The 21,323-nt window shown below is 36.9% G+C and overlaps 1 protein-coding gene across 1 annotated transcript in view; it reads left to right on the forward strand.

Moving 5' to 3' along the window:
* The window catches only part of NEO1 (neogenin 1), a 104,302-nt gene that overhangs the window by 51,029 nt on the left and 31,950 nt on the right, over nucleotides 1-21,323 (forward strand). Inside the window, 8 exon segments of the mRNA XM_033166851.1 lie at nucleotides 2,402-2,556; nucleotides 3,392-3,512; nucleotides 10,310-10,529; nucleotides 11,560-11,714; nucleotides 13,377-13,525; nucleotides 15,526-15,664; nucleotides 16,955-17,004; nucleotides 17,976-18,120. Of these exon segments, the coding sequence (XP_033022742.1) occupies nucleotides 2,402-2,556; nucleotides 3,392-3,512; nucleotides 10,310-10,529; nucleotides 11,560-11,714; nucleotides 13,377-13,525; nucleotides 15,526-15,664; nucleotides 16,955-17,004; nucleotides 17,976-18,120 (1,134 nt within the window).

Consider the following 21,323-nt stretch of genomic DNA (forward strand, 5'->3'; position numbering starts at 1 on the left):
TTCCCTAAATCCCTTCCAAACACAACGTTGTATTCCCAATAACTTCATGATCAGCTGCATCAAAGCTGCAAATAATTCTAACAGGATTAATAAGATTCAGTTTACTCTATTAGTTCCCTAGAGCAATTCTTCCTGGATTCACCAACTTTCTCTCAAGGAGAATCTAATTTCTTTTAATTTGCTTTTATTTTGTTACATTTTAGTTAACTACCTTTAAGGAATAGATGCCGAGTAGTTGCAGTTATTTTCCACAACTTGTTTTAAGTTTCTTAACAGCGTTAAGAAATTTAAAACAAGTTATCAATGACACATGCCATTTTGCAAAATTGTTTCTTTTGTAAGGGTTCTTGAGAAATCCCAAGGGACAAAAATATGGCTAAATTAGCTGTTGATATGGGTCTAGAATATCTGCAGTAAAGACACTGATACTGAGTTGAGGGAATTGCGTTAGCCCTACATTTCAGCTAGGATATCTTAAAAACTGGAGCTTTATATATTAATGAAGCTTTACACCAGCTGCTGCTTCATGAAAGAGACCATTTGCCAATCTTGTAGGAGTATTTTTGAACAAGACATTTAATTCATGGCTATGGTGAATTTGCTTTTTCACTTGTTTTGTTCTGCAAGTGTTACGGACATTTTGTTTTGGCCTTGTGCCACTGGCTGTAAATCATGGATTGGTGTAATAATAATAATAATAATAATAATAATAATAATAATAATGATGATGTATTATTTATACCCCGTCCATCTGGCTGGGTTTCCCCAGCCACTCTGGGCGGCTTCCAGCAGAATGTTAAAATACAATGATATATTAAAGTATAATACAATGATATATTAAAATACAGTGATCCTTTTGACCAAAGGCTCAGTTGTGGGTTGGAAGGAGATTTAAAAAGTTTTCTTTTCCCTTAGTGTAAGAAATGCAACCTGTCGCTTATGCAAACTTACCACAAATGAATGAAAGGCAGTATAGTGTCTGGGTTGAAAGCAGATGTCTGATGCCTTGACTTTCTTTTCATGGACTGCATAATTTCCATGTATATAAGCTTAATAAAATGTGCATAATCCTAACCCATCACAGTAAATTCAATAGTTCATTATGTATACTTGTTCTCTGGGTGATAGTGTCACTAGGAAAGGTGAAGAGGAAAGAGTAAACATCTAAGGCTGCTTTGAAATATAATTGTCTGGTGCTAAAACATGTGATTTTCCAATAAAATTGTATTTTATGTAATTGGCTCGTTTGCTCTCTGGTTATCCATTTAACTTGTTTACCACAAACATCTGTACTTGTGCCTAATTGCTATGTGTTCTGAATACTAATATAGTTAAGCTACAAAAATAACTTTCAAAAACATTTAAACATGTAAATGGAGAAGAATGACTAATGAATTTGAGTATTTTATGTTCAACTTCCATGAAGAACATGGCTTTACTTGCCTCCAACCCACCCTAGTGTACAGAAGCAAATAATCCTATGACAATTAAGATAAAAACAGAACAAAACTTAATTGTTTTAAAGCAAGACCAATTGAGGATGGAATTCAGGCATATGCTTGAATTTAGCACTGAGAATGGTGTTCCCCTCATTAAACAGATTTGTATTCGGACCTGCTCATAGAAACTAAAAATATTATTCACCCATCATGTTGTTTGATAAGCAAGATACTTTAGATTTCTGGTTGTTATCTTATGCCTCTTGTTCCTTTCCCATTGCACAATTCTGTTTGTTTTAAGTTGTTCCCCATCTGCAACAGATCCTTTTAGTGCTATTGCAGCTTGGTAGCTTCATCCACTCAAATGTTAAAGGAACAGTCATTTGGGGCAGCTTTTATTTAGGTTCTGGTGCTCTGCAATGCCTTCTTTGCCCTTAATCATAATCTCCATTCTGTTGAAATGTAAAATAAATATTTAAAACTAGGGCTGTAACTTCAATTGCTACATTAACCAGCTAGTTTTAGTTGCTTAACTGGTAAGGCACAATTCTAATTAGGGTTACAAGTTTGTTTTTTGAAGGCTTCTATGATGAAGAATACTAAAGATGACTTTTCCTTCTAACAATGAGCAAGTTGCTTTTATTTATGAAATTTATCTTGTACTGTACTTGCAGGTATCACTTGATGTATTTTAATTTATTTAATCTGTTAAGAGACAAATGATCAGTTAAAAGTTTAATAGATTGTCATTCCTACTGAAATTGAACTGATTGATTACTTGATCTTGAGCAATAACCATTACTTTTGAAAGCTGGTAATCTCTGTAATAGATTTCTTTGCATCACACATATAGCTACAATATATTTAGTCTGCTTCTCTACTCAATTTTGTCATATGAAATTGCTGAAAAGTGTATGCCATATTTGATCAGTAATCTGTGTTTTTCTTCCTTTTATTTAAAGCTCCTCCTGAGTTTCTGAAGCAACCCTCTAATATTTATGCTCATGAATCCATGGATATTGTGTTTGAATGTGATGTGACTGGGAAGCCAACTCCAACAGTGAAGTGGGTAAAGAATGGAGATGTGGTGATCCCTAGTGACTACTTTAAAATTGTAGTAAGTTTATCTTTAGTATGTATCCTATGGCTTGATTTCCTTGTGTTTTAACTAATTGTATATAGTGCTAAATTGGGTACATTAATCAATGTATGCTTGAGCCACCAAACTATTGATTTTAATTTTTTTTCTCTAATAACTGCATAGTCACAATAATTTGAACCTAGATAGGCAGAAAGACCCTTTAAATTTAGAAGATCAATTTTGTGATGCGGTATGGTAGAAAACTTGTTGGTCATACAATCTTCACCCACACTTCTAATTGTACCTTATCAATAGAAAAAGTATGGCAGACCTTGCCAATGTGACAATGGGTTGCACCCTCATGGCAGGACACTGAAAGCTTCTTCTAATGCCTCATGTGAATGTGCTTTGTGAAGTATCTCTCCCATCTTTGGGGTGTTTGTTGCATTCCATTTGGAAAAATGGGCCTAAAAGGTTAAGCATCATCATCATCATCATCCTTCAGAAGGTGGGACAGAGGCACTCCTGACCAGTTTCATTTTCCATTGGTGGTCTTTTTAGGTCTTTTCAGGAGCTGAGCTGTGTTAATTTAGAACCGTTTTCAATTAGACTAGATCACTGTTTGGTACATGCAGCAATTCTGTCAATGCCCATTAATGGTTGCCAAATATTGCTGTTTTTCTAACAGTTTGTGCTGATCTTGATCTTGTGGATGTTGAGCACTGAAGTCCAAGAGCTCTTGAGCACAAATGTAATTTAGAAGTGTCATGAGGCTTAAAAATATCGTTCCCTCACCCTTTGAAGCCCTTGTAGTTTCGACTTCTCCATTTTAGTGAATATTATATTATGCCATGTATGTGTTCTCTTTTAGAATGAGCATGACCTACAAGTTTTAGGTCTAGTGAAATCAGATGAAGGATTTTATCAGTGTATTGCAGACAATGATGTGGGAAACATACAGTCTGGAGCCCAGCTGATAATACTTGATCATGGTAAGAAACTAGGGTCATATATTGCCAAAGGTGGGGAAGAATAATTTCAGGTTTACAACCATTCTTTTCCACAAGGAATTCTCTACTCAGATATGAGTGACAGCTGTTTGCTCATGTTATAAATGCATTATCTTTGTAAAATAAAATTTCTAAATGTGTTCTCTTTAGTTTGAAACAAACTTTTATATTGCAGAACATTCCTTTAGCATGTGAACATGATAGATCAAAGACACACCATGATTTGTCTTCACTGTAGCATTTTATAACAATATAATTTAGCAAGTTAATTGGCATTGATAAAGTGAATAATGATTACTTTTCAGTAGTTAAATTACATCTTAGTTATCAAAACTTTCAGCTAATAATAATAATAATAATAATTCCTTCAGTGGCCAGTTAAAGCAAATTCCTTTAAAAACATTTATGATACAATTTTAATATCATTCCAAAAAACCCTCATAACATTTATTAATCACAACCCTGTGTTGTGATTATCTGATATTATTTTAATTAACCAGAGCACTTGAATGCATGGCACTGGATTCCATACATTCAGTTATTCTCTTGGTGGTTCATCCTTCAGCAGACTCTTGGAAATGTTCTATAGCCATCTTGCAGGGAGGTTTTTGTGTGTGTGCACATGTGTGTTCTACATCATCAGAAGAATCTTTATTTGCATCAACCACTAGTCATATCAATAAAATAAAATGTACTGAAGATAGAGGTAAAAACTTAACTATACAAAATATATTCGGGAGGTTTACAGTGTGTGTGTGTGTGTGTGAGAGAGAGAGAGAGAGAGAGAGAGAGAGATCACGATGGGGAAAGATTGGGACATACAATCATAGAAAATTATGGAGGAAGGTTCATGGCATCCATATGAAACCTCCTTTTGACATATGCTTCTCTTGACAGTGGAGTAGGCTCCCTTATCCTTAGACCTTCTGTTGACTGCCAAAATTTACCTCACAGACATAAAGACTTGTCGCTTTCACACAATCTTTTTGTCACTCATCTCCCGAAGATGTTGCAAAAGAAGGCCCAAGAGACCACCATAACCAGTTGGATCAAGGCCTCCCATCATCCTTGATCCATGCATACATCAGTGTATCTGAAGAAGTGTGCATGCACACGAAAGCTCATACCAAGAACAAACTTAGTTGGTCTCTAAGGTGCTACTGGAAGCATTTTTTTATTTTTTATTTTGTTCCATCATCCTGGCCTATGATGCCCAGCATCTATGGCCCACTCTGCCAGGTTCGTGGTGACTTTGGGAACCTTGGCTGCTAATTCAAGAGATCGGTAGGACAGTCATCTGGGTACCCTCCTCATTTACCAAACACTACAAAATAGGCATTTATGCCTCAGCAGAGGCTGCCTTAGGGCAGAGTTTCCTTCAGAAGGTAGTTTCTTCTCAGCGAATGGCTTATGGTGCTCCCACCTGTACTTTGGGCTCTAGTACATCCCATTGTGACTGGATCCAGTCATAACAGGAAAATGGGTCATTGGGTACTCAGCATGAAGGATTGTTTTCTGATAGACAGTAGGAGCCAGTAAGATCCACACTTTTGTTATGTAAGCTAATATTCTGAAAAGGCTTCACAGCCTTTCTCTGCCCTCCTCATTTCTGCCTCTGCATAGTTGTGCATGTTATAAAGTTTTAGTTTTCAAGGTTATTCTGTAATATAATGTTCGTTAAATAGGACTCCAAGGTTTCCAAAGGACATCTTTTAAACTTAGTCACCCAATGGAAACTGGAGAGCTCCAGAAAGTGGGAGTGAGGGGAGGAGACAGCATGCAAATTCACCAGGTGGTTTTCCTGTCTAGGCTAGCAGGACATCACTTGTCCATCAGAAAAGGATACTTCACAGTAAGTACCCAGTGACCCATTTTCTATTCAGGGTGGTTTTTGAAGCCGGAGAGACATTCCCACAGCAGCATGTTGCTAAATGGCATGTACATTTGTATTATAGAGGCTACCTGAAGGATTGCATTTCCCTATATGAGCCTGTCTGGGCTTTGAGAATTTCGGGGGAGGCCTTTTTCTTGGTCCCTCCATCTGCACAGGCATGTATGGTGAGGACACAAGAGAGGACCTTTGTGGCTGCTCCCAGATGGGCGAACTACGTTCCATGGGAGGTCAGGATAGCACCCTCTCTGCTTTCATTTCACTGGCGGGCAAATATTTTTTTGTTTCAACAGGTCTTTGGCCATGAACTGGCTATTGTGGCAGAATTTTGGAAGGGTGGGTGATGTAATTTTCTTGTGCTTTTGAATGGTTTTAAGGTGCCTTTAGTGCTGTTTTTCATAGGACTACTTATTTACTTGCTTATTAATATTAATATTTGTGTATTTTAGCAGTGTTTCTTTTAATTTATGCTGTGAACTGCCTTGGGAGAGAGGTGGGATATAAATGAAATAAATAAAAAATAGAGCTGTGAGATTGTCTCTGTGGTTATGACATGGGGCTCTGTAGCATTCTACTATTATAAAGCATGACAGTTCTGTTACAGTTTGTCCTATAAATATGGAATTTGTTAGAGAATCTTCTTGGTAAGCTGTCAAAGGCTTTTTTGGGGGAAAGAATAAAATCTTTAAAAATAGCTAAAATCTAAAAATGTGACTAGATGACTGAGGTTGCTGATATTTATATTTACACACTAGTATGCATGGCTACGCTTGATTTTTCTAAATCTTAAGAATTTATTTTTTTTTAAAAAAAACAATCTTAATGAGGTACTCTTTGCTTTTTCTTCCATTTTATAATGCATAATTTCTGATAGAATTTGTTTCAGGCACAGTGCAGTGTTTATCCATGGATTTGTTGCTTCTGAAGGAAGTAGATAAATGTGACTTTCTATTGGCTCTGTGTAAAAACATACTGTGCCTTTGTGTTGCTCTTATGTTAACACTGGTATCTTATCTAAAATACAGCATAACTTTGGGTTGAAAGGATAGGAAGAGTTGTTTTCCTTTCTGATTTTTTTTTTGTATGATGCATTGATAATGACACACCTTTTTGATTATTGTACATGACAGGAAATTTTTAATGACTTCCTTTAAAACAAAATATGTCATGGGTGTGGGAGGAGTGTTTTTATCACACTTTTATGACTTCCTCTAAAAGTTTACATTGGAAAAAATTAAAACATTCTCCATGCCAAAGTGGCATAAAATTTTATGGGTGGATTTGGGAATGAGCTCAGAAAAGTACTCATTTCACAAAACTTAAATTGGGCAGTCAAGTATTAAAATCTTTAAAAGTAAGTGTTTCATTACATTTTCAGAATAGATTACAAAAATCAGAACAATAGTAATGTGTTATAGTAATATCTGTGTTATAGTAGATCAGTCCATGTATCAAGCTTGAGATAATCATGTAATTTGAGAAATAAAAAGGGTGCAATCTTTTTGAATCAGAGTTCTCCTTAGGGCACTGCATATTTTGATTCCTTCAGAATACACCAGTGTGGTATAATACTTGCGTTCCCCTGAAACAGTTACAATGTCTAGCATTGCTATTAATTTAGTGATCTCAACTTTTTTTCTTGAGCTTTCCTATCACTCCCCCCACCCTGCCCCAGCCACACACTTTTTCTTTTCATTCATCTCACTCTTTGCTAGCCAGTTTTATTTATTCTTCACAGCTTCCAGGAACCTTGAATCGCCTTTGAAATTGATGCAAATGTATAAATAGTACTTGTGGCAACTAACAATTGCCTCCAGTTGACACTTGAAAATACCGCTGAAAATAAAATAAAAGAAGAAATAATGCAAGATCTGTTCTAATAATATGTTAAGCAGATGCAATTTCTAAGGGGAAATTATTATTGTTGTTTAATATGGTTGTAGAAGCCAGGGTAGTATTAGCCTGCTATTGGAAATAAAATTATAATCTTTCTATTTGGGAACAGATGATCAAATTATGGAGTTTAGTCATAATGGCTATGCTAATGAGTTTTCATTAGGGTTAATGAAGGGAGACGGAGAATATACAATTTAAAAAAAAAGATATTTAGTGAATATTGAATTCAGCTCTCAGGACAACTAATTAAAGACAGTAATTGTTTCGCTGTCTCATAAGGGAAAGTATTCTTTGAAAAGATTGTGAATGTGTTAGTGTACAGTAGTAAAAAGTTTTGTATGAACTTGAAAATATTCATTTAGTCTTTTATTGGTGTCAAAACAGAAAAAGTTACCTCACCATCATACATTTTGCCCTCCTGACCTAGTTGTGTTAATGCTAAGTAACAACAACAGTAATTTATTACTTGTAGCTGGCCCATCTGACTGGGTTCCAACAGAAAATAACAGCACAATTAAACTTCAGATATTAAAAACTTCTTGATACAGGGCTGCCTTCAGATGTCTACAGAAAGTCATATCATTGTTTATCTCTTTGACATCTGATGAAAGGGCATTCCTCCACAGGGCAGGTGCCACTACCAAGAAGGCCCTCTGCCTGGTTCCCTGTAACTTTACTTCTCACAGTGAGAGAACTGCCTGAAGGCCCTTGGAGCTGGGCTTCAGAGTCTGGGCTGAACAATGGGGTTGGAGATGCTCCTTCAGGTATACAGGGCTGAGGCCATTTAGGGTTTTAAAAGTTAGTACCAACACTTTGAAGTGTGCTCAGAAACATACTGAGAGCCAATGTAGATCTTTTAGAGCTGAGGTTATATGGTCCCGGTGTCCACTCCCAGTCACCAGTCTGGCAGCCACATTCTAGATTAATTTTAGTTTCTGAGGCACCTTCAAAGGTAGCCCCACATAGAGCGCATTGCAGTAGTCCAAGCGGGAGATAACCAGAAAATATACTACTTTGGCGAGACAGGGCTCAGGGTCTCAGCCGTCATACCAAGTAGAGCTGGGAGATGGCTGCCTTGGACACAGAATTGAGCTACGCTTCCATGGAAGGCTGTGAGTCCAAAATGACCCCAAAGTTGTGCATCTGTTCCTCTAGAAGCACAGTTACCACATTCAGGACCAGGAAGTCTCCCACACCTGCCTGCCCCTGTCCCCCAGAAGCAATACTTGTTGGGATTCAACCTCAATCCATTGACCATCCTCCATCTGCCTCCAGACATTCACATAGGACATTTACTGCCCTCACTGGTGTCACTCAGAAAAGAGACCCTTTCTCCTGTGTGCTGTTCCCAGATGGTTCAATAATCTGGGCACAGCAAGTTACCTTGGCATAGAAATATCTCATCCCATTCTGTTTTCCTTTACTTTTTCTCAACCATGTTAAAAGAAAACCCCCACAAAGGCATTTAACCAGTATATTTTTTACTTCCCTGGGTACTTAATTGACTTTTTGCAATCTGCCCATACCACATCATATGATGTGTCCCTTATTCTTAAGTATTTAGCCTAGAAATCCTGGGCCATTTTCTGCCATTTCAGTGCTTAAACCAGCTTACAAATAATTAAAACATAAGGCAGTAAAACATTGCATAATTTTCTATTCGTAGTAAAATGTTCATGTTTTAGCTAATTTACAATAATAAATAGTTCTAATTGAATCTATTCTTAAATTAGATCAGCCTCAGCAGTGTTTATTGGCCAGAGCTCCGTATTATCTACTTAATTGAGCTTTCAGTTGCATGAAATTATTAAATAATCCTCTGAACTGTTAGAGTAGAATTAACAGTTAGCAAAAAGAGGCAGCTAATTGCACAATAATTTTAGCTGTACTGCACCATTTCTTTTAAATATCCTTGGAAATATATTGCAGGGATTCAAAATATAAAGAACTATTTGTGTAAAGATTATCTTGAAACAGGGAAGCCTTGTCATACTATTTCTAGGTTTACCTTAGAATTGATTGTACAAGCTGTTATAAAAATATATGCTTGCTCTCATTTCTGAATGTTTTCATTGATTGGTTGGTTGGTTGGTTGTGTATATATAAAATGTGTTTGTACACACACATACTTCATATTTTCAGTTAATTCACTTTCATCTTAAAATACTTCCATCCTTTTTCTATTAATGCTCAAGGAGCTTACAATAAAATTAAAATAAGTTAATTGTTCATTGTTATTCTTATTTTAATGCGATGGCACTTCAAATAATTTGTGAAATTAAGCATGCCAGGCTTGCTCTAATAATGATGGCATGCAGCACAATAGCTAGGTGCTGTTTAATCATGAGGAATAATGATTCATGAAGAGAACATGTGACTTGAGTGAAAGATTGAAACTCTTTGGGGGTAGGGGTTAGTGGATCTCCTGTTCATATTCTTCACATACTGGCTGAAAATGGTTTCAAACTACCTTAGGATTCTCATACTCCTGTAATAGATGAATTCACAACTGAGCAACTTAAATTATGCACAAAAGAATCAGTACACTGAGCTAATCAAAGTCTATTTTATTCTTATGACTAGTATAAACTTGTTTTTTCAGTTATTCAAAGAAGTATGTTTATTTGATGGCAAATTTAATGATTTTCTAATAAATATTTCAGTGCAAAGAAAGCTTAAATGTCAAACTGATGTTTTCATTCTGAGATGCTACTTTATCCTCAATTTTCACCCTTCCCTTCCCACTTCCATTATAATGGAGATTTGACTGCCTGCTCTATAGTGATGTCTCCTTTGATATTTCCCATTAGTTTTCAGTAGTTACCTTTTTTTGCCTGCATGCCAACCTTCAGTTTAATGGCCTTTTTTGTGTGCTCATTTTGTTTTGTTTCCCATCGTGGTTTTGTTTATTTCTTTTTTGGTTTTTTCTGTTTTCTCTTTAAATCGTCGTGATGTATGCCCTTCATATTCCCCAATGTTTGCACATGACAAGATGTTGCCATCCCAACATTACCTCCCACTTCACTGACCAGTGCCACTACTGACCATCTAGCACCAGCTACAAGTGGACCGTTGCCTTCTGCCCCTCGAGATGTTGTGGCTTCCCTTGTCTCTACCCGCTTCATCAAGCTGACCTGGAGAACACCTGCATCCGATCCTCATGGAGACAATCTCACCTACTCTGTGTTCTACACCAAGGAAGCCATAAACAGGTATAATTTAATTTTTTATATACAAATTTACAATATATCAATTTCTTTACTTGACTGTTTTTAAGCTTTAGATTTCTTACCTGTACCACTCCAAAGGCCTAGTAAGAAGTTCAGAACTTTCCAACTAAAATAAAATGCTGTGACTTTTTTAAAAAAAGAAAAATACACATTTTATGTAATTACTTGGAGATACATGGACCCAGGTGGCGCTGCGGGTTAAACCGCAGAGTCTAGGGCTTGCTGATCAGAAGGTCGGCGGTTCAAATCCCTGCCACGGGGTGAGATCCCGTTGCTTGGTCCCAGCTCCTGCCCACCTAGCAGTTCGAAAGCACGTCAGAGTGCAAGTAGATAAATAGGGACCGCTCCTGGAAGCTGTCTGTGGACAAATGCCAGCTCCCTCGGCCTATAGAGCGAGATGAGCGCTGCAACCCCAGAGTCGGACACAACTGGACCTGATGGTCAGGGGTCCCTTTACCTTTACCTTTTTACATGGGCTCAACTTGAATTTTCAGAGTGAAGAAATAAGGATGAGATGTTGTCAAATAGACACTTGTAGCTTCACCCTGTTTGCCTCTTGCCTTGCTTCTTGTGAGAGTATCTGATGAGTAAAAAACAATTTGTGTCTGTCAATGCATTTAAACACTCTTAAGAACACACATTGAAAAAATATTATTGAAACTTCAAGAACTGACTTTGCAGTTGAGTTGTTTGGATCTTAGAGCCATTGAATCGGTTTTTTTTCTGAATTGTGGATGCTATTCTTTGAGAATACCCTCAAAGTGAGGAATCATGTATTTCTAGAAGAATCTAACATGAATGCTGGCTGTCCTTGGTATAGCACTTATTTTGGGAGCTTTGCTTTTGTGGGACATCAAAAATATTTTAGCAAGGAAGGAGTGCTTTAATCATGTTGGAAGCTGCAGAAGGGCTGTGGTTTAGTGAGAGAGCACATGCTTTGTATGCAGATTTTCCCAGGTCCAAATATTTTCTAACCTCAGATCTTTTCCCATGTGCCTTTTTTATTATTAAGAGAGCGTGTTGAAAACACAAGCCATCCTGGAGAAATGCAAGTGACAATTCAAAACTTGATGCCTGAGTCTGTGTATGTTTTCAGAGTGGTAGCTCAAAACAAACACGGTCCTGGAGAAAGTTCATTGCCACTTAAGGTGGCAACACAACCTGAGGGTAAGCTTTAAACATTTCCACCCTGTTTGTTGCTTTTGCTGTGGCAGATGGTGATAAAATGTTTGTTTTTATCCTTTTCACACAAGGCAGTGGTAGCTGTGCTCTGATTAACTTGCTATATAATGCTATATGATCACACTTGTATCACTTAAGCCTGGTTCCTTTAAGATATGCTCATGTTATGTTAAAGTCAGCTGTCTATTTTAATGATTTAGAGATGATCCAGTGAAAGTTACCCTACTTCTAAGCCTACATTGCAAAAAAAAATCTCAGCATATTATTAATAGGACAATCCTGTGCATATTCACTCTAAATAATTTCCACTTTGTGCAATAGTGCTTACTACCTAGCAAGTGTGTTTAGGGTTGGAGACTAATTCTTATGTTGAAATTAGTAGTATTTAAAAGATAAGACTTCTGCCTGCAAAGTAACAAAGGAAGTTTAGTTTTGGCTGGATCATGTTCTAAGCATGTGTGCAATCTAATCTTGCGTCAGATAATCCCTTACGGATAAAATTCAGTTTAAATGTATCTTTGCATGCAAATAGATTTATGGCAATGTTAAGCTACTTGTGTAGTCTCATTGAGATGAAGCACAAAGCACACTTATGTCAGGAAGAAAAAGAAGTTATGGAGCATAGAATCATAGAGCATAGAAGTCAAATCTGCTTTAAAAACTCCCAACTTTGAGTTATGATATGAGATACCACAGTCAACTTATGCATGGCCTTTAAAAAAACCAATTTACCATAAAAATTGCCTCTCTAAAAACATTTTTAATTGCTAAAGTTTGGCCATTCTTTGCCTTCTACTTTCAACATCCATTTTAGGTTGGGTAGGTTGATTCACATTTTTTTGTTTTTTGTTTGTTTCAGTGCTCATTAAAGGTTCAATTTTCCCGTATCTTATTATTGATGTTCAGTCATGAAATTGGCATATTGGGCAGTTTGAATGCTTTCACTTCCATTTTTTATTAACCACAGGTTAATGTTGCATCCAAACCCTAAATTAGTTACTGTATATTCTGGCGTATAAGACTACTTTTTAATCCAGGAAAATCTTCTCAAAAGTCGGGGGTCGTCTTATGTGCCGGGTGGAGTATATCTCAAACTCTATATTTTAACTGGAAAAGTTGGGGGTTGTCTTATACGCCCAGTCATCTTATACGCCGGAAAATACGGTAATTTTAACTATAGTTTGTTGAAATAAGCTGTATTTATAAATCATTGGTTGAAGTTAGCTTGTTTCAAAGAAAATACAATTAAGATTGGTTGCAGTTTTGTGGATTAAGATGAAACAACAAGCTGTGGATAATCAAAAATGGAAGTAAAGATTTCTAAACTCCAAGTGGCTGCATTACAGAAGTGGAAGCAAGCATGTGAGCCTGAGATTTTCTATGGCTCATTCCCAACACAATAAATCAAGGTATATTTTAACATCTGAATCAGTGGAAAGGAATTAGCATGATTCAGCTGTGTGCTAGATTCATGGAGAACCAAATTGGTTCCAAAACATGTCCCTCAATATATTTATATTCACACTATTTCACTTAAATTCTGTTTAGAATTTCAGAGCTCTTTGCTTCAGATATGCAATATAAAGTGTAAGGATTTTTTAATTTTTTTTTTAGTAATGCTTATAATACATCTTGTTTATTTTTCAGTTCAGCTTCCTGGCCCGGCCCCTAATATTCGAGCATATGCAAACTCACCCACATCAATCACTATTAGTTGGGCAACACCTTTATCTGGCAATGGTGAAATTCAAAACTACAAGCTGTACTACATGGAGAAGGGAGCAGACAATGAGCAGGTATGATGCATAGCATAATATTAGCAGAACTTTAGGCCTTTTTACCTGTAGTAAGATTACTGTTTTCATTACAGTTCTCATTTCAGAATTTGGATGTTATTTTGTTGGATTTTATTAACAAACAAACAGCAGGAGAGAAGGCCTTTTAATATTTTGCAGCAAATGGACATGTTGCAATTGCTAGGCAAATTCTAGTTTCACTTTTTGAAGTTTCACTCTTTGAAGTATTAAAGCTATTTCAGGTAAACTGAGGGTAGAATCCAAATGTTTCTGGACTCTACTTCCATCATCCCCAGCTAACATGAACAATAGTCACATATGATCAGTTATTATTTCGCCACCCCTGAGATAAACCAATGAGATTCTCATAAACATGTACCAGTTTTCTTTTATAAAAAGCATCCATTGATTTACTTAAATGCCTTACCACTTAAGACTTTCATTGTCATTTTTATTTAACTAGATCGCCTGCAGGTCATTTAGAATATGTTGAGCCATAGGGGTTTGATTTTGTCAAAACACATTTAAGTTTGAAAACAGCCCCCTACCCAATGAATGCAGGGGCCAGAGTGTTCACATATTCAGGAAGTTCTGGCCTCACTTTACTGATTGGCTAGAATCATGCACATGGCTAGTCTAATTCAAAATAGATTTGCCCTAACTTCATAACATTGCTAAGCCATCATATTTGTTATGTCACTGAGGCAGCAGCCGCTGGGTAAACAGTGACAGAGGACGTTTTCAAAGGTGTGGCAAACATTTCAGATCTCTCGTATTATTTTTGCCCCAGAAACTAAAACTGACAAATGTTCTGCCCAACCTTAATTTTACTCTCAAATTGGGTGATTCAGTGAGCCACTTCAGAACACAGCCAAGCCCTTTTTCAGTAGCAGACACCAAAGTCCATTTGACAACGTTGTGTTTCACAGAGCAGTACAGTCGTATTTTGGATCTCAAATGCCTTGGTTCCCAAACAAATTGGCTCTTGGACGATCTGGTTTTCGAATGATTTTCGGAAGCCAAATCAGAAGCCTTGGCTTTCAACAACTCCCGGAACACATTCTGTTTGAGAACCAAGGTACAACTGTATAACATTTTTGAGAGCCATGGAGATTTCTTTGGATAGGACTCTGCACTGTGTTTTAATTGGTGTCTCTGTGTGTGTGAACTGCTTAGATATTTTTAAATAAATTACAAAAGAAAGCTATGGTAGCCTTTTTCAGACAGCCATCTAAACCAGGGGTCAGCAACATTTTTCAGCCGTGTGCCGGTCCACCATCCCTCAGACCACGTAGTGGGCCGGACTATATTTTTGGGGGGAAATGAACAAATTCCTATGCCCCACAAATAACCCAGAGATGCATTTTAAATAAAAGCACACATTCTACTCATGTAAAAACACCAGACATGCCCCACAAATAACCCAGAGATGCATTTTAAATAAAAGGATACATTCTACTCATCTAAAAACCACGCTGATTCCCAGATCATCCGCAGGCCGGATTTAGAAGGCGATTGGGCCACATCCGGCCCACAGGCCTTAGGTTCCCTACACCTGATCTAAACCATGGTTATATTATAGAGAATGTGCTGCAGCAGTTACTGAGCTTTCACCATCCTCCTCACTTCTGCCTTTCACTTTCAATTTTAAGTAGTTTTATATTACATATGAACTCTGGGAACTACTGTTTATTTTAATCCTAGTTAGTTTACAAAGCAGGCTATCAAAGCATAGTTTGATAGCCTGCTTTGTTATCTAACTCGAGTTAGAATAAACCACAGCTCCCCTAATTTATATATGTGAAAGCTTTCACTCTGCTCATGCACAGATGGTAGAAGGAAATGTGAATCTGAGGTTCATTGTGGCTTGTTCTTGATTATCTAACAATGATCTAGAGATTATGATGAAAAGAAATGAACAAAGCATTCATAGCAGTAGTCTTTTAATCCCTGGGTGTTTTAAAAAAGATGCATCACGGTTTACATATTTTCAAATATAGGACATTGATGTTGGAGGTCTTTCCTATACAATCAGTGGTTTGAAAAAATACACAGAATATAGTTTCCGAGTGGTGGCCTACAATAAACATGGTCCAGGAGTTTCCACACAAGATGTTGTTGTTCGAACTCTGTCAGATGGTGAGTATCTTCTGATTACAAACAAATTGCGGACAGTTTCCTAACTTAAATGGATTTTTAATTGCCATGTTTAGTTTATGCATTACGGTACTATACAGGAAAAAGAAACACAACAATGGCGGATTCCCCAGCTCTGGAATTACAGTGCCAACTTCTCCCACCAGCCATTGTTAGGTTACATCTTTCCACTAGGTCTTAGTGCAATCTGAATGAGTCTTGCTTGATTGACTGCTTTCTCCCACAATGGGTCAACACAGTTATCTTTCGCATTCAGCATTTTTATTACTCATTTCTTTCTTTTAATTTTTTATAATTTTTTACTTTCTTTCAATTCTTTACTTACACATTGAGGATAAGTGTTTTAAGCCAGTACACATTTTAAAGCAGCTGATTTTATTATATCATGATGTGCTGTTGCGATTTGGTTATAAGTATGATATAAATTCTTAAATTCACTATTTGGGCTGATTTCTTCGTGGCATGTCTGTCTGTAGAATTTCAGCATATTGTCTGGGTTTCTGTGTGTGCAACAAAGTGATTTCGCATACACAGAATGTTTTCATGGGATCATTGCAATACTAGTAACATGATGAGACCATATCTTACACAGGTTCTCCAGTTTGCTCTGCACATCTTTAGAATGCAGTTGAAATAAATATTGCTAAAGTTCTTAAGGTGCTGGGCCACTTAGTGTTTTGCAAGAAGCAAATTAAATAATCAAATACTTCTATGAGTGACCTTACCTACACAGACTGCTGCATGATTCCCTGCTCTGGCCTGGCTGCCTTCCAGTCAGTCTCCACTGATACACAGTAATTCTGAATAGGGTGCAGCTGGATTATTCAACCATGCCCAGTGCGGCAATGCAAAGAATGACCTGTCCTCCAAAGGGACTGTATTGCCTCTCTACATGAGTAACTGCTCTGACAGGCCTAGAACCATATCTCATGGTGTGCTTTTCTGAGATCAAGTAAACCTTCGGTGGGGGGGGGGGGGGGAGTTCCTGTCTACAAATTGTTCCTGTCTACAAATTGGTGAGGCCCAGACCTTTCTGGTTCCCTGTAAGCAAACTGCTCGTTCTCAGTCCATTCTTGAGTGTTTACTCTTTGATGGTTATATACTATACAGTGCAAGGACTGGTTAATGCTGTAAAATACGTAGTCTGTTACTGAGAATCCCATAAATATGGAGAGGCATATATATAGATTATCATAAATTATATATAACTTAATTCATTTATATAATTTATTTTGGCACTTACTCTTGAATAACTTACTTTACTGTTTCTAGTTCCCAGTGCTGCGCCCCAAAATCTAACTCTGGAAGTGCAAAACTCCAAGGTAAGATACTCTGTTTGTTTCTGTAGATATACTTGAAGAATAGAACTAGCCCAGATCCTTGGTTCACAAGACAATTTCCCACGTATTGGCTCAATTTACAAATTATGGTTTGGATGAACAAGCAAGCATGATGGTGTGTGCACATTATTATTATTTTTGCTTAGAACAAACCTTGGCTACAGTTTCTAGTTTGTTTGGAATGACACAAACTCTGCCTGGGTTTACAGAAAATTCTAAGCCAAACCATAGCTTAGTTCTTACTAGTAGAGCAGCAGTAGGACCATGGGAAGAGTGAAGCAGATGTAATTTTCTAAATGTGTGCCAGCACATTTGCTTGTTAACCCTAAGTCATAGTTTTACTTAGTGTTATGTGTGAACCAGACCATAGGTCTTTATCATCCTGAGTTGCCTGTTTTTCTTAGCCTAAATGCCGAGCCTATGAGCAGTAAGGATTTCTTTGTTTCTATGTATCAACTGGTTCCTTTAGTCATCTACATTTTTTGAATGTTTTGGGCAAAATTTCAGTTCGCATGCTTTACACTGGAACAAGTATTGTCTAGTGTCTTCTATTCAGTGTGCAGCTGGTTAAGCAATTCTTTGCTTCAGAAACAGTGAAGACAAGTATTTCCAATATTTCAGAGTATCTTTTGGAGATTATTTGCTATGGAAGAGAAATAAAATTCAGATTTGACATACAGTATACTAGTGCCTGCAAATTGTTCATGGTCTGCTACTTAATTCCTAAGATGTGAAGGTATAAAAATCAAATACTGTTCTCTGCAGGCTGAACTGCAGAGCTGCTTCGAGATACATCATTTTAATGCCTAAGGTGTTATGTAAGTTTACACACAATATTGCAGATTACATATAAATTGTTTCATGAACCAGTCTAATGGAGATTGATGAAGCATGAGAATTAGCATAGTTTAATGCAAAGAGCATGATTTATACTGCCTTTTAACTTCCCACAGAGCATTGTGATGCATTGGCAGCCCCCTCCTGCAGGAACACACAATGGGCAAATTACTGGCTATAAGATCCGTTACCGAAAAGTGACTCGCAAAAGCGATGTGACTGAGAGTATTGTTGGGACACAACTTTCACAGCTAATTGAAGGTGAGTAGGCATGCATTCTTCATCTAAAAGTAGAATCAGCTAATTACAGGTTCTTTAAGCTAGGCTATTTAGTGTGTGCTTTTCATTGTAAGGATGGGCAAAGAGATCTTTTCTGAGATGTACAGCCACAGTACAATACCACTGATAAAGAATATACTCCAAACATGTTGATGTTTGGAGTATACTCTTTATCAGTGGTATTGGTTGTTGTTGCTGTTACTTTTAAAATCTCAGGAGAATCATAAACATATAAACAACAATAGCATAACTGTTAAAAGGGACATAATTATAATATTATAAGCATACTATAAGATTAACCGATTTTGGTAACTAAAACTACCACCATTTTGAAAAAACAACCACCAGTGATGCATGATGGATACCAACTGGGATAAATGACGTGAGCACTGAAAATGCCTTACTTGTAGGGTGTGAGATGATTCCCCATCCCTCGGCATCCTTTATTTGAGGGGCGGAGAATTGAATCTATCCATATTCTCTTCTACCCCTATGGACCAGCTTTACCACACACACCTGTCAGGCAGTTGATATTATAAAGAAGGAAGAAGCCACTATACCCACCAGTCATGTTTGGATCTTTGGCTGGACCATCCTTCTCTGAACACCTGCTTTACTCATCAATCAATTAATAGGTACTGGAAGTGTGCCATCAGAGAGACTCCCTTTAACTGTTAAAGAGGATGTATGGTAAAAGGTTGCCTCAAATCAAGGATCAGGTATTAATTTTGTAGTGCCTCATAAAAGGTATGAACAGAGACTCGTATAGCCACTTCCAAACCTCAAGTGGGGTTCTTTCTTAAACAAACCAACAAAGGCAACTTCTTTCACATGTGGTGGCAGTGTGACAAGGTGAAAGTATATTGGGAAAGTATCTATAATGAATTAAAGAAGATCTTTAGATATACTTTTCAGAAAAAGCCAGAAGCATTCTTGTTGGGGATGGTTGAGGTCGATATTTTAAAAAATGACCAGAAACGGGGGTTGTTTTTTTGGCCATATCCTTTTTATTGGTTTTATAACAATACAATAATAAAATCCATCACATTATCTTTTCAACTCTTAGCATTTTGGCTTTTTAAATCCATGACTTCCATCAAACCCTTCTTATGATATCCTAACATTCATCACGACCAGAAACTGTTTTTATACGCAACAACAGCGGCAAAATTATTGATAGCGCAGGTCTGGAAACAATAGCAAATGCCAACAGTGGAAGATTGTCAACAAAAAGTATTGGAATATGCGAAAATAGCTAAATTAACGGGGATTATTTGAAAACAGGATGATAGAACATTTCAAAAAGAATGGGAAAAAAATATAGTATATATAGGGAAAATGTGTTGAAATAAAATTACCAGTAGAATTGAAACAAACCTCATAATGGGAAATTTCAATATTTTTATTTGATCATTAACAACAAAATAATAGGGAATACAATGAACTTAAATTAAACAAATAGAATTTACAAACAATATATAGACACATAGCAAGCATGTTATATTTAGAAGGGTTTATTGATATATGGACAATTTATAAACAGATGTATGTGAATGGAATTAAAATATATAGAATTGGAAAAAGACAATGCGAAAAATTAAGAATGGACATAAAGAAGACAGAAGAAGGGAGAAGGGAAGTCACAGTCGATGAATGAAGGAAATATAATGTTATATAGTATGTATATGCAATATAGTTTGTATACAAAGTACAAATGTAAAAATCAATAAAGATTATATTAAAAATAAAATAAAATAAACAAACCAACAAAACTGCAGAGGCAGCTTTGCTCTGTGGTTGGCTGTTGGGAAGTTCTGAGCAGATGGCTTGCAAAGCACCTTGTGCAGTGCTTCCAAAGCACCAAGAGTTGACTGCATTTTATGGATGACCAAAAATAATCTTGGGAATAGTAAGGCAAAAATGGGGAACCTCCAGCCCACATGTGTGATTAAGCCCACCAGTCCCCACCATTTGACTCACTATGCTGTTTTTATCAAGTCACTCCTATCTCTCCTATACCTGATGTCATATACCTTTATGGTATTAGGTGAGGAGCAAGTAAAAGTGGGCCTTGCAGGCACTGCTGATTACCCTTGTCCTTTTGTTCACTGGTTGTCTTGGTTGCCTTGCGGTAGTTTGTGTGTTTATTGCCTTTAAAACTTGTTCCTTATTCATCTTGGGTATTAGTGGGTAGTTCCCACTGCTTCTCTTCAGCCCTGTATTCCCAGTCCCAGAGGTGGGACCTAACTGACCTAGGAATATCCTTCTAACCTGTGCTATCAATATGCTGATGATGCCCAGTTCTATTTCTCCTTGTCATTGTCTGGATTGGTGTGTGGCCACTGATGAGTTGGATGTGGTCCTGGTCATGGAATACTTGTTTTTGTTGGTTACTATGTTAATGTATTTTTGTTTTTTTATATATTGTAAACCGCCCAATGATCCTTTGCTGAAAGGTGGTATAGAAATTTTAATAATAATAATAATACTCCTATAACTATCCATTTGGCACCAACTTTACTATCTTAGATGCCAAATTAAGTTTATTTTCCTGAGCGTTTAATTAGTAATTAACTGTATTCGCCATTACTCAATTTTTAGTAGGAATTTTTTGTTCATTTGGATTTTATTGTTAAATTGGTTGAATTGTTGTAAACCACCTTAAACTCTTCGTTATGGAGAGGCCAGATACAAATACTTTAAAGAAATAAATACCATAGGCAAATATGTTTTTAAAAGACACATAAATTAACTCCCATTTTTCAGAAGTGTAAAATGTTCCTTTAAGTAATTTAGAAAGCGCCTTCTAACAAGACTTGTTTTAACCAGTTCAGTGAAGCTGAGCTGACCTCTGTGTCCAACCAACTTAGTCCCAGGGTATAGCATGAAGGCACATTAAGCCATCACATTCCTGAAGCTAAGCAGGTTTGAGTGTGGTCAGTGCCTGGATGGTTGACCACCCAGGAGCCACATATATGGCACCTTGAATTGCATGATGAAGAAAAGGCGGTATATAAATGTAAGAAAATAATAATATAAGTATTCACATACACGGAGGAGTAGCATTTAAAATGATGGGAATCTGGTTTATTTAAGGCGTTTTGATGGTGATGTGAATGGGTTGGGTAGCAACTCTTTATTTTTTACCTGGATTAAGTTCTCTTTGAAGAGGACATACAATGGGT

The sequence above is a fragment of the Lacerta agilis genome, chromosome 13, assembly GCF_009819535.1.
Source record: "Lacerta agilis isolate rLacAgi1 chromosome 13, rLacAgi1.pri, whole genome shotgun sequence".
In the NCBI taxonomy this organism is placed as follows: domain Eukaryota; kingdom Metazoa; phylum Chordata; class Lepidosauria; order Squamata; family Lacertidae; genus Lacerta; species Lacerta agilis.